Source organism: Nicotiana tomentosiformis, chromosome 12 (genome assembly GCF_000390325.3).
Source record: "Nicotiana tomentosiformis chromosome 12, ASM39032v3, whole genome shotgun sequence".
In the NCBI taxonomy this organism is placed as follows: Eukaryota; Viridiplantae; Streptophyta; class Magnoliopsida; order Solanales; family Solanaceae; genus Nicotiana; species Nicotiana tomentosiformis.
In genome coordinates, this window is record NC_090823.1 from 62483381 (window position 1) to 62496338 (window position 12958).

General features: G+C 39.6%; 1 protein-coding gene across 1 annotated transcript; it reads right to left on the reverse strand.

Annotated features, from left to right (window-relative positions):
* Positions 1–1300: 1300 nt before the first annotated feature.
* Positions 1301–3373, reverse strand: LOC138902742 (uncharacterized). Its single transcript, XM_070190639.1, has 5 exons — positions 3313–3373; positions 2911–3048; positions 2666–2772; positions 2469–2559; positions 1301–1629 (listed from the first exon to the last, which is right to left on the reverse strand). Exons 1-5 carry the CDS (start codon positions 3371–3373, stop codon positions 1301–1303), a joined length of 726 nt encoding a protein of 241 aa, XP_070046740.1.
* Positions 3374–12958: the final 9585 nt, after the last annotated feature.

The following is a 12958-nucleotide window of genomic DNA, read 5'->3' on the forward strand; positions in this document are numbered from 1 at the left end:
CTCTGGTCCTACTAACTTAGTTTCTACTACATCGAACCATCTGATAGGTGACCTATACTTCCGTCCGTAAAGAGCTTCGTATGGAGCCATCTGAATACTAGAATGATAGCTATTATTATACGTGAACTCAACAAGCGGCAGATGATCATCCCAGCTACCCTTGAAGTCTATCACACAAGCCCGTAACATATCCTCAAGTGTCTGAATAGTACGCTCAGCATGTCCGTCTGTCTGGGGGTAAAATATTGTACTAAGATTTACCTGAGTCCCCAATCCTTTTTGGAAGGACCTCCAGAAATTAGCTGTAAACTGAGAACCTCTATCCAAGATAATAGATATAGGGACGACATGAAGTCGTACTATCTCCTTAATGTAAAGCCTTGCATAATCCTCTGCTGAATACGTAGTCCTAACAGGCAGAAAATAAGCCGATTTTGTAAGTCTATCAACAATCACCCATATAGAATCGAACTTACGCTGGTTACGAGGTAAGCCTATGATGAAATCTATATTCATTACATCCCACTTCCAAGTCGGAATCTCTATAGCCTGCAATAATCCACTGGGTTTTTGATGCTCAATCTTAACCTACTGGCAATTAGGGCATTGAGCAACAAACTCTGCTATATCCTTTTTCATTCCGTCCCACTAATATATTTCCCTGATATCATGATACATATTTGTTTCTCCTGGATGAATAGAATAACGAGAATAGTGAGTCTCTCCCAGAACCTGTCGGCGCAGCCCTGCAACATTATGGACATATAATCGTCCTCGATATCTGAGGACCCCATCTCCTGTAATCTCAAATGGTGTCTTCCCTTTCTGAGGGGCTGTATCTCTGTAATGAGCTAATACAGGATCCTCGTACTGGCGTCCCTTCACTTCAGTTACTAGAGAGGATGTCGTCGTGTCCTGAATAGTAACTCCGGTATCACATGAGTCCAGTAATCGAACTCCAAGACTAGCTAGCTGATGAATCTCATGGACTATCCCACTCTTCTCTGGCTATAAATATGATAGGTTACCCATAGATCTACGGCTGAGAGCGTCGGCTACTACATTCGCATTCCCCGGATGGTATAAAATATCAACACCATAGTCTTTCAGTAGCTCCAACAATCTCCTTTGGCGTAAATTCAACTCCTTTTGCTTGAAGATATACTGAAGGCTCTTATGATACATATAGATATCAACATGAATGCCATACAAATAGTGCCTCCACATTTTTAGTGCATGAATCACCGCGGCTAACTCTAAATCGTGGGTCGGGTAATTCTTCTCGTGCTTTCTTAGTTGTCTAGAAGCATAATCTACAACCCAATACAATGCCCGAAGCGTCACAATAGATAGCATAACCATCGGTTCCCTCTAGGAGTGTTAGAACTGGTGCTGAAGTTAATCTGCCCTTCAATGCCTGGAAACTCCGCTCACAAGCATCAGTCCATTGAAACTTAGCTCCCTTCTGAGTCAACTTTGTCAATGGTGATGAAAGAGAAGAAACTCCCTCTACGAATCTCCTGTAATAACCTGCCAAACCGAGGAAGCTATGAACCTCTGTCGGTGTCGTGGGTTTAGGACAAGTCTTTACTGCCTCAATCTTTTGGGTATCAACCTGGATATCCTCACCTGAAATAATATGCCCAAAGAATTCAACCAGAATTCACATTTAGAGAGTTTTGCGTATAACTTCTCTTTTTGTAGAACTCTGAGCACCGTACACAAATGATATGCATGCTCAGCCTCTGAGCGGGAGTAAACCAATATATCATCGATAAATACAATCACGAGCAGATCTATAAAGGTTCTGAACACACAGTTCATCAAGTCCATGAATACTACTGGGGCATTGGTCAAACCGAATAACATAACACGAAACTCAAAGTGCCCGTATCTGGTCCTGAATGCTGTCTTCAGAATATCTTTCTCCTTAACCCTTACCTGATGGTACCCAGACCTTAAGTCTATCATTGAGAAACACTTGGCACCTTACAACTAATCAAATAAATCATCAATCCTCGGGAGCAGGTACTTATTCTGGATCGTCACCTTATTCAACTACCTGTAATCAATACACATTCGCAAGGAACCATATTTTTTCCTCACAAATAACACGGGTGCTCCCCACAGTGATGTACTAGGTTTAATGAAGCCTTTTTCAAGCAAATCTCTTAGTTGTTCTTTCAACTCTCTCAGCTCTGCAGGTGCCATTCAATAAGGAGGAATAGATATCGGCTGAGTATCTGGTAATATGTCGATAGCAAACTCAATCTATCGTTGTGGCGGAAGACCCAGAAGCTCATTGGGAAAAGCATTGGAAAACTCATTAACTACAGGGATAGACTGAACGGTTGGTGACTCTACTTTCACATCCTGAACCCGAACTAAGTGATAAATACAACCCTTTCTAATCATCTTCCCTGCCTTGAGATAGGAAATAAACCTGCCTCTCGGTGACGCTGTATTACCTTTCCCCTCCAAAAACAGGCTCCCCTGGAAACTGGAACCGAACCATCTTTGATCTTCAATCAACGTTAGCATAACAAGAAGCCAACCAATCTATACCCATTATAACATTGAATTCTACCATATCTAACTCAATCAGGTCTGCTACTGTAGAACGACTATGAACTACTACTATACAGTCTCTATATACCCGTCTAACTATCACTGGATCCCCAATAGGTGTGGACACCTCAAAAGGTTTAATCAACTCAGGTTCTATCCCAAACTTACGAGCAACCAATAGAGTGACATACGATAAGGTGGAACCTGGATCAATCAATGCATATACATCATATGAGGAGATTGATACTATACCTGTAACAACATCAGGTGACGACTCCTAATCCTGTCGACCTGCTAATGCATAAATGTGGTTCTGAGGATCGCTCGAGCTAGATGCTCTACCTCTGCCTCTACCACAACCCATTGGTGCTTGTGAACCTTGCCCGGGGGGGCATACTGATGATGATGAACCAGCTACAGATCCCATTGGCTGAATTATGCTTACACCACCTCTCATCGGACAATCTCTCATAACGTGGCCTGGATAACCACAAGTATAACAAACACCCAACCCCATAAGGCATTGCCCGGCATGCAGCTTACCACACTGAGCACATTGTGGAAAGGATGGCCTCATCTGACTTAACTCACCCCTATACTGAGAACTAGAGCCCTTGGAATTATGACTAGGCCCTAAATATATGGAACGATCAAATCTCCTATCGACAAACTGAGGGGGTGCGCTAGCCGATGGCTAGGCTAGATACCTCGGGTGTTGTTGTCTCTAAACACCTCGAAACTCACCATAAGGACCCGAAGATCTCGCTCTCTTACTCTGGCCCCTATCATGCTCACGATCAGCCATTTGCTTCTGCTTACACTACTCTACACCCTGAGCGTATGCCTGAATACGAGAAATATCTATGCCTAACTGAAGTGAGACCGACATACAGTCGTTAAGCAGGTATGGCTCCAACCCCATCATGAATCGGTGAACCCGATCCTCCATCCTATCTACAATAGTGGGATCATACCTAGCCAAAGAATCAAACTGAATGTTGTACTCCCGAACACTCATATTACCCTGACGCAGGGTCAAGAACCTATTAACTCTGGCCTGTCTAAGTTCTGGTGGCAGATAATGATGAAGAAAAGCCTCTGTAAACTCCTGCCATACCGCTGGAGGGGCATCCTCACCTCTGGATAACTCCCAAGACTCGTACCAATTAACTGCGACATCTCGAAGTCTATAAGAAGCTAGCTCAACTGACTCAGTCGCAATGGCCTTCATTACCCTCAAAGTCCTCTGTATCCTATTGATAAATACCTGAGGGTCCTCGTTTGGATCTGCTCCAGTGAATACCGTAGGGTCCAAATTAATGAAATCACGAACCCTCACACTGATGGCCCTATCTGCATGACCAATACCTACTTTATGATGCCGAGATTATGCGGCTACTAATCGAGTCAATAGCTGAATAACATCTCTCATCTCCTGACCTGGTGCATCTGGCTGAAGAGCTGGGTGTACAGGGGCAGGCGCTAGAGCTGGTGCCCCTTGGAGCTCCTCTGGAGATGGCGGGTTATGTGAAGTCTGAGATGGAATCTCACTATGAGACTCTCTGTGAGCCCTGATAACTCGTGGCGCTCGACTAGTAGTCTCATCAGCCACGGACTTGCCCTTTTGGGCAGCTGTAGCCTTCGGAGGGATCACTGAAAACATAACATATATCATTAGGGAAATGAATCCTTATATCGCATGACCTAAGATAAGAAGGGAGGATAACATCCTATATGTCCTATAGCCTCCTGTTTATAAATGTGGTGCACAACACACTCATAAACAAGACTCTACTAAACACGATCTGTACATAGCCCTAGGACAAAAATGCTCTGATACCACTTTTGTCATGACCCAAACCGATGGGCCATGACGAATGCCCGAGTCCTACCTGTAAAACACCCTTAAGAATGTGTCTAAGATATAAACATGAATTAAGGGTAGGTCATAAATAACATCTATCAATAAATTGCTGAATCACGTGAATAACATACGCGAGAAAAACATGCCCATATATATATATATATATATATATATATATATATATATATATATATGCATATACATGCGAAATACGGTAGGGCGAGCTGACAAGGCTGCTATAGACAACTATATATCCAAAACTAGAAGGCGACAAGGCCACATGGTCCACCAAAACACGTTTACTTTTAAAATCTAAGACATTTAAAGAAATTACCAACGCATCATTGTGTGGTAGTAACAATCCATCTGCGTCTTCCTCCGTGAAAGTAATGTCGTCTTCAGCAACTTCTCGGAGTCTCTTATTGTGGGTCACTGATACGTTTGTCTTTTTTGCCGCCAAGAATGTAACCCCATTAATTTTGTTTCCCCCCCCCCCTCCCCAAAAAAAATCATGTTGATTGTCAAGCGCAGGGGATCTTCTCCTGCTTTTGAAGGCTCTGTATTATCACGATTGCGACCGTAGTTGTTCTTAGCCCGGTCACTTAAGAATTCCCTGAGATAGCTGTTTTTCAACAATGTTGCCATCTCTTTGTACAGATGCTGGCAGTCCCCAGTCCGGTGATCGTTTGTCCCGTGGTACTCGCACCACAAGTTAGGATCCCTTTGGATGGGATCGAATCTCATTGGCTTCGGGAACCGTGATTCTTTAATATTCCTCATGGCCGACACCAGCTCCACTACGCAGACGTTGAAATTGTATTCGGAAAGCCTGGGGTAGGAAGAATCTCGAGGACCTGACGTCTCCCTGTCCTGTAACGACCTGTTATTTCTCCGCTTTCATTTCTCCTATCGGTAGCGAATCTATCCGCCGATCGAAAACCTCTGGCCGCGTCCTTCGGCCCGTTCATATGGCAAAAATTGACTCCTTGAGGACCGTCGATTTGTGTCGAAATCATCTTTCGATTTCTCCTTATTCTTCTCCCGGTCCCGACCCTTGATTGACGCAGGGAAACAGAGCTGGTCATCTTCAATTCTTATCTTCGATTCGTACCTATCACGACCCAAACCGATGGGCCATGACGAGTGCCCGAGTCCTACCTGTCGAATACCCCTAAGCATGCGTCTAAGATATAAATATGAATTAAGGGTAGGTCATGAATAACATCTGTCAATAAACTGCTGAATCACATGAATAACAAAGAAAACATGCCCCGACATATATATGCATATACATGCGAAATATGGTAGGGCGAGCCGACAAGGCTGCTATAGACAACTATATATCCAAAACTAGAAGCAGACATGGCCACATACTATCCAACTATACATGACTGTCTACAGACCTCTAATAGAGTGTACAACTGTAAAAAAAGGATGGGACTGGGCCCCGTCATACCCATATATGTATACAAACATATCGTACCAAAACCCAAACTAGCTCCGGATCAAATGGAGCACACCAACTCTCGCTGATCAAGGATCCTAAGAAGGGGGACCATTAGCCTGTCTACCTACACCTGCGGGTATGAAACGCAGGCCCCAAGAAATAGGGGCGTCAGTACGAATAATGTACCGAGTATGTAAGGCATGAAAATCAGTACATAGAAGTCATAAAAGAAGTGTGGAGTAAAGGAATCCGCCTGTAAGCCTAAATAACTTTGTGAATCCTGAAATATTTATAATATCATGCATGTACATATAAATGTCATATCATGCACAGGCATATGCGTACATAAAGTCATCAAGCCTCTGAGGGCATCCCATCATATCATCTCGGCCTCAGTGGGCGAAATCATCAACGTATACCAACTGATCAGGTGGTGTTGTGTATATAACGTCGTAACCTTTTCTCATACCCCTATATATATATATATATATATATATATATATATATATATATATGCGTATATAACACCATTTGGTCATGGGTCAATGTACATGTATAACTGAATGTAATAAAAAGTAAGTCAATAAGATCTCTTGGAATGTCATAAAATCAATATGCCTCCGGATAAATTTTATGAACTACATATTTTTCTGAGACTCATGAACAGAAGATATAATAATAAGACACATGGGGAATCAAGAACATAGGCACCCTAGTGCTTCTATGAATAGAGGCATTTATGAAAGTTGTGCGTTTGCTCGTTTCATTTGTATTGTATGGGTCACGCCAAAAGAAAATAAGGGATAGCCCTAACATACCTTACTTAATGAATTTATCAAACACTTTGACTTGAGCTTGCCAAGAACAATTTGTGCTCCTTCTAAATCTTTGAACAAGAACCAAGCACTCCTTATGATCATGGCATATTTCATGTTGCTGAACATATGGAGTATGATGTTGTGTATGTTTTTGCTATATTTCTAAAGTAAGAGAATCCCCAACAATAGAAGGAAAGATTGCAACATCCTTTCTATATCTCAAATTGCCAAAGAAGAATAAAATGAAGGCTTAAGGGATATGTCTTGCATTTTCATGTGTAAGCAAGGCACTTTAAGTGCTATGACTTATATATGCACATCGGTGCCACCCTTGGCCAAATTAATGCCATATGGCAGCCCACTAAAGTTCCTCATCCACTTAATCCTATTTAATACCATAATTATTTCTTATTCTTCCACATTATTCTCACAATTAATCAATTATTCACATAATTAATTCTAGCACACAATTTACTTAAATACTAATATACTTCATATACCTTACTATCATGGTCATGCGGTACCTTGTATGGCACTAGTCCAAAAATACGGGGTATTATAGCTTGGACCGTATTTTATTCCAAATTGACAAACCTCAACGAAACTCGTTCTTTGATTTGTTTACCCTCTAATCTTCACGGCACTCACTTATCACTTGTTATAAATAACATAAATATTTATAACCTCAAAAATAATCTCATTCTTGAGCTTACGTCGATTAACTTACGACGAAATTTTAACGTACGAAAACCCAGAATGTAACAGTACCGGTTGTGAACATCAGCCCAAGTTGTTGCTTGGAACTAGAGCAAACTTTCTTTCAATTTTCGAGAAGCGTCAGAGCTTCTCGGATTTAGGACTTTGGTGAATACTTCAGCTGTCCATTCGTCCGGTATGGCCGGTAGTAACATCCTTTCCTTCTGGAATCTGGTTCCAAACTCCTGCAGTAACTCGGACTCTCCTTGCGCAATCTTGAATATATCGACCTTTCGGGCATGTATCTTTCTGACCCCGACATGGGCCTTGATGAAAGAGTCTGCAAGCATCTCAAAGGAGTCTATGGAATGCTCGGGCAAAAGTGAATACCACATTAGGGCTCCCTTCGTAAAAGTCTCCCCGAATTTCTTCAGCAAAACTAACTTAATCTCGTGGGGAGCTAAATTGTTCCCCTTTACCGCTGTTGTATAGGTGGTGATATGCTCCTGAGGATCTGAAGTCCCATCATACTTCGGCATGCCTGGAATTTTAAACCGCTTTGGGATCAATTCTGGTGCCGCGCTTGGATTGTACGGCTATTTTGTGTACTTCTTTGAGTTCGACCCTTTCAGCATTGGTGGTGCGCCCAGAATTTGATCCATTCGAGCGTTTACTTCCCTCATAAACCGCATGAGTTCGATTTTAAAGGGATCACTCTCGTTACTGTAACCAGATTCGTTCCCCCTAGCCCCATCGGAGCCGATCTCGCCCGTTGGGGTGTTGTTGTCGACCCTCTGTGTTGTTTGATTTATGGGAGCACCGGGAAGAACTGGACCTCGTCCATTCGCGTTGTTGGAAGCACCCGACAACGCATGTTTCAGCTCCGTCATGACAGTATCCTGTCGTGTGAGATGACTTATAATGGCCTCCTGTTGCTCCTGCAAGACCCTGACTGCTTTGACGGCGTGCTCTTCTTCAGCATCATCAGGAGTCGCCTCCCGAACATGTCGCGGATATCGGCCGTCGTGGATCGGTTTGACCTTATTCCCTTCGTTGCGGGTATCGCTGATATATTCAAGATATATCGCTGATAATGCTACCGGATGACGGCATTTATTTTGTCTTTATGAGTATCATTTTCTCTGATGAAGTAAGATTATTGCCTTCAGATTTGGCTATCTTCTGTCTTCGGTTCCACGTGTCGCTTTCTCATGCGATCATTAAATATGAACATATTTTACCCCATATATTTTGAAAATTCTTTTTCGAGCAATCAAATGATACCATAGTGAAACACTACTTTAAATTGAATTCCCCACGTACTACCACAAAGTGTGGAAAAATAAGAAATACATTATCACCCTCTTAGACTATTACTAAAAATTGCAAATGTTTGCTAGAAATCATCGAGGCTAATATTATACACATTTGAAAAGAGACAAACAAATATGCAAACTTTTGAAAAGTTGCTAGTTTGGAGAGACGCTTTTGCTCTGGACAGATTTAAGCATTGTAACTTGTTAAAGACTTTAATTTTCCTATTAAGTATTTCGAAGTGAACCAAAAAGAAAGAAAAAAAAGAGGGGGAAAAGAAACATTATGTGTTGTGTTGATTTTTGAAGTACTTATTATATTACACTATTATACTGTACGAAATACTACAATTACGTGTTTCTAAAGATATTCCAAGCAACAAAAGCGAGAGAACAATAGGTTAAAGCAGAAGTATTTAAATGTGCTAACAGAATCAATACCAATTACCATTTACCAAATAAACAATGATAACGTTTGGGAAAAAAGATCCGAAGCGCTTTCTTACCGAACCATTTCGTCATCTTTCTTTGAATGTTCCTCGTTCATGTTTTTTGGTATTTTTACAAAACCAAAGACTCATGCTTTTATTATGCTGCTAATTTGTAACCTTGCGTCTCAAAGGATTTGATATTTTCGAGCTCCAAGTTTCGAACTAAACAAAATTTTACTAAAATTTTAAAATGCAATTTTTCCATTTTACCGTAAGGTAAATTGCAATTACATGATTTTTCGTGTAATTTCTAAGTATCAATTTTAAAAAAGCAATTAATCTAGCTGATTAGCTTTGAAATTTGATAAAACTGATTCTTAATTAGTGATCAAGGTATTAAGTTTTATAAACTGAGATGGAGGGAGTAACTATTAACCAAGACTTATTGAAAGGTTTAGTTGAAGTAAGCCTGCGAACCTATATTTTTAAATTTAGTTAGAGCTTGGATATTCCTATCTTTGGTAATTTGGTCTCATTGATAGAGAATTGGAATTTACTGTTAGTAAAACTGTGTCCATAAACAGAAAAAAGAAAAAAGAAAATTAAAAATGTTAATTAACACAAAACAAATAATTAAAAATATTCCAAGCCTATAAGTAAACCTGTCAAACGGGCTAGGTTGACTCGGTTTCGGACCGGCCCAGACCGGTTTTCGACCGGACCGGAGTAAAGGGGTCGGGCGAGGTTGGGCTGAACAATGAACCGGCTTGTGCCGGTGTGGATTTGAATACTAGTTAATCGGACCGATAATGTCATGTCAAGCTTGAACAAGTGAACCGGACCGGCCCAGACCAGTTCAACGACTAGTTTTAAATTATTATTATTTTTAAAAAAAATTATTTGACCGTTGGCAACGACCAGCTCCCATTTTGACCGTTGCCCAATGGCCTTAATTGCAAAATAGCCATTTTTTGGTTTTTATTTTTTAAAATAACACTTTTATTATTTACTAATTTAACCCTTTAAAAAATTATAAATAAACCCCTCCCCCTTCTTCTTTTCTTCACTTCTATCAATTCTCAAACCCAAATTCTCAATCCAAGTTAAATCATGCCCCGTGCTTCTAGAGTGTGCTCACATGTTTGAGAACACTTTGAGATGGTAGAAGAAAATGAAGTTCGCAAAGTAGAATGAATGAACTATGGTCGAGTCTTTAATGTTCGTCGAAAGTGGGAGGGCACAGCTGATTTAAGGAGGCATATTAAGGGTTGTCCTTCAGGAATTCGTATTTAAGTTGATTTGAGACAACTTGTGTTATTTTGAATTTATTAGACTTATTTAAGCTTAATGTATTAGCTTATTAGACGAATTAATTTGAAGTATTATTATGCAATGAAAATATGAAATGAAAGCCTTTGAAAATTGATCCTTACATATTGGTCTTATTAAATAATTTTATGTAGCCACTTAATTTTAATTTTAAAATTTTAGAATTCCAATTTCAAATTTAACACTTTAAAGTTTAAACTTTAAACTTTAAAATTTAAAAGTTTAATTTAATGTCTAACTAAGACCGGCTCGGAACCGTTCCGATTCCATTTAGCACAGGCTAAGCCCGGAACCGATAAACTCGGTAAATTATAATCAATAACTGGACTGTTACCGAGACCGGTCAGTCCCCTTTCCTTGTAGCCCGGATCGGCCCGGCCCGACACCTTAACACCCATACCTATAAGTTTCTTATGAGCCTTAATAAATTTAATCTACTCATTATTGCCCAAGGTAATTGAATTAATTTCTTCCGGAATAGAATGAAAAACTATTCTGTAATAGCGTCAATGCAAATTACAAAAACTCAACGAACTCAAATGGCAGAGCAAATCACACACTAAACATTTACGTTTTGCCTTTGACAACTATGCAAAAATGCACCGAAAAAGAAGGGTGTGTTTTGAGATTTTGGTGATGAAAAATACGGAGCCTCTGAATTTATTACCAACAAGATGAAGTTGAAGGGATGTGAAGATGCCTTTTCGAAAACAAGGTTGTCTCCTATTCGGGAGAGTACTTTGGGGTGGTGAAGAGCCGATATCGAGGTGTCAAGCTTTTCTGTTGATGTGAGCTCTTAGCTAAGATTAACCTGTTATCTCTAGAGTAATTTTTATTCGTTGAGCGACGACTCTTTCACTTGGCACCGTCGGATCACTAAGGCCGACTTTTGTCCCTGCTTAATGGGTAGGTCTTGCAGTCAAGCTCCTTTCCGCCTTTGCACTCGAGGTCAAGAACTCAAATGGAGGAGAAAATCACACACTGAACACTTACGTTTTGTATTTGAAAACTATACAGAAATGTAGAGAAGAGAGGTGAGATTTATCATATTTCGGTGATGAAAACGAGGCCAATCCTCTAAATTTATAGTCAATAAATTGGAGTTGAAAGAGTGTGAAGATGCCTTTTCGGAAAATCTGTTATGCACGAAAATTAACGAAAAGAAAAAATTTAAATAACGAAAAAAGATAAATAATTTTGATTCAAAAAATATATCCGTAAAATTTATATTGTATTGTGATTATTATGGCACATGTAGACATGTTGGGCAGATTGGTTGGGTGTTGGTACGAGGTCTTTCCCATAAAATTATGATTATTGTGTTGCACATATGACAAAATAAGGGTGACGTCCTTGGGTTTGCACATGCGGCGTAATAAGGGTGACGATCTTGACTATGCGCATGTGACAAAATAAGGGTGGCATTTCTTGATTCTTTTCTTGGTACATGTGGCAGAATAAGGATGGAAAATTTGATGATGTTTATGTGTCTGTACGAGGATGACATTCTTGATCATGTACATACATTCTTTGAACTTCGTCAAGTATTTTCAACAATTTTTTAAATCGTATTTGACATGCTATCATATGCCTCTGTTTCTACTTAATAATTTATTTGTCAAAGATGAATTTTTCGACCAAACTCAAAATTTAAAATCGAAAGATGACGGTGTAAGGCTTGCCTTCTTCTCGACTCTTAAAGAGTTAGAAGAAGTGCTCGCTAAATAAGCGCAAATGTTTTCATCCCTTGTTTTGATGAGAGACGCGATTCATTAGTAAAAAACGAAACTTTCAAAACTTTTATTTTACTCCATATCCATTCACACCTTACTTTAAAAAAACCCAACATTTACAACCTTGCCACCTAAGCTAGCCTTCTTCACCAATAGGTAAAGGTTAGACGAAGAGGTTTTAAAATCAGTAGAGGAATGCAAAGTGTGATGACATTCTTCCTAATCATATAATTTTTATGCAAATTGACTTTGGTGTGTTTCTGGTAAAACGAGAACAAAATTGATTCGCATTTGTTCACTTCACCAAAGCTTAAGCTAATGAAATTAATTTAATTGGCTTAATTATCTAGTCATATTCTTTTTCGTCTGGCTTATCTTATCTTTTTTGGTCTGAGTTTGTCCAAATAATTGTTGGTTGGGACATTTATAGGACTTGGATTCGGAAACCGAACTAGATTGAATTTCTGAGACTTCTATATCGGTTACGAATAGCTATATACTATTCACTTTTTGAACTTAAAAAAAGGAATACTGAAATTATAAGTTCTTTTATGTGTTCTACGGAATTGATCCAAATTCCAAAATGTCAACTTAGCATAATTAAAAGTGTAATTTATCTTATAACAATAATTTATGTTAGATATATGAAGTGAAGAAAAGATAATTTACATGTTAATCTTAGCCTTAAAAAACAACAGTGTGGAAGGTAATATATTAAAGTTCTTCAAAGAAAAGGAAAAAAGAGGAAGAAAAATGAGA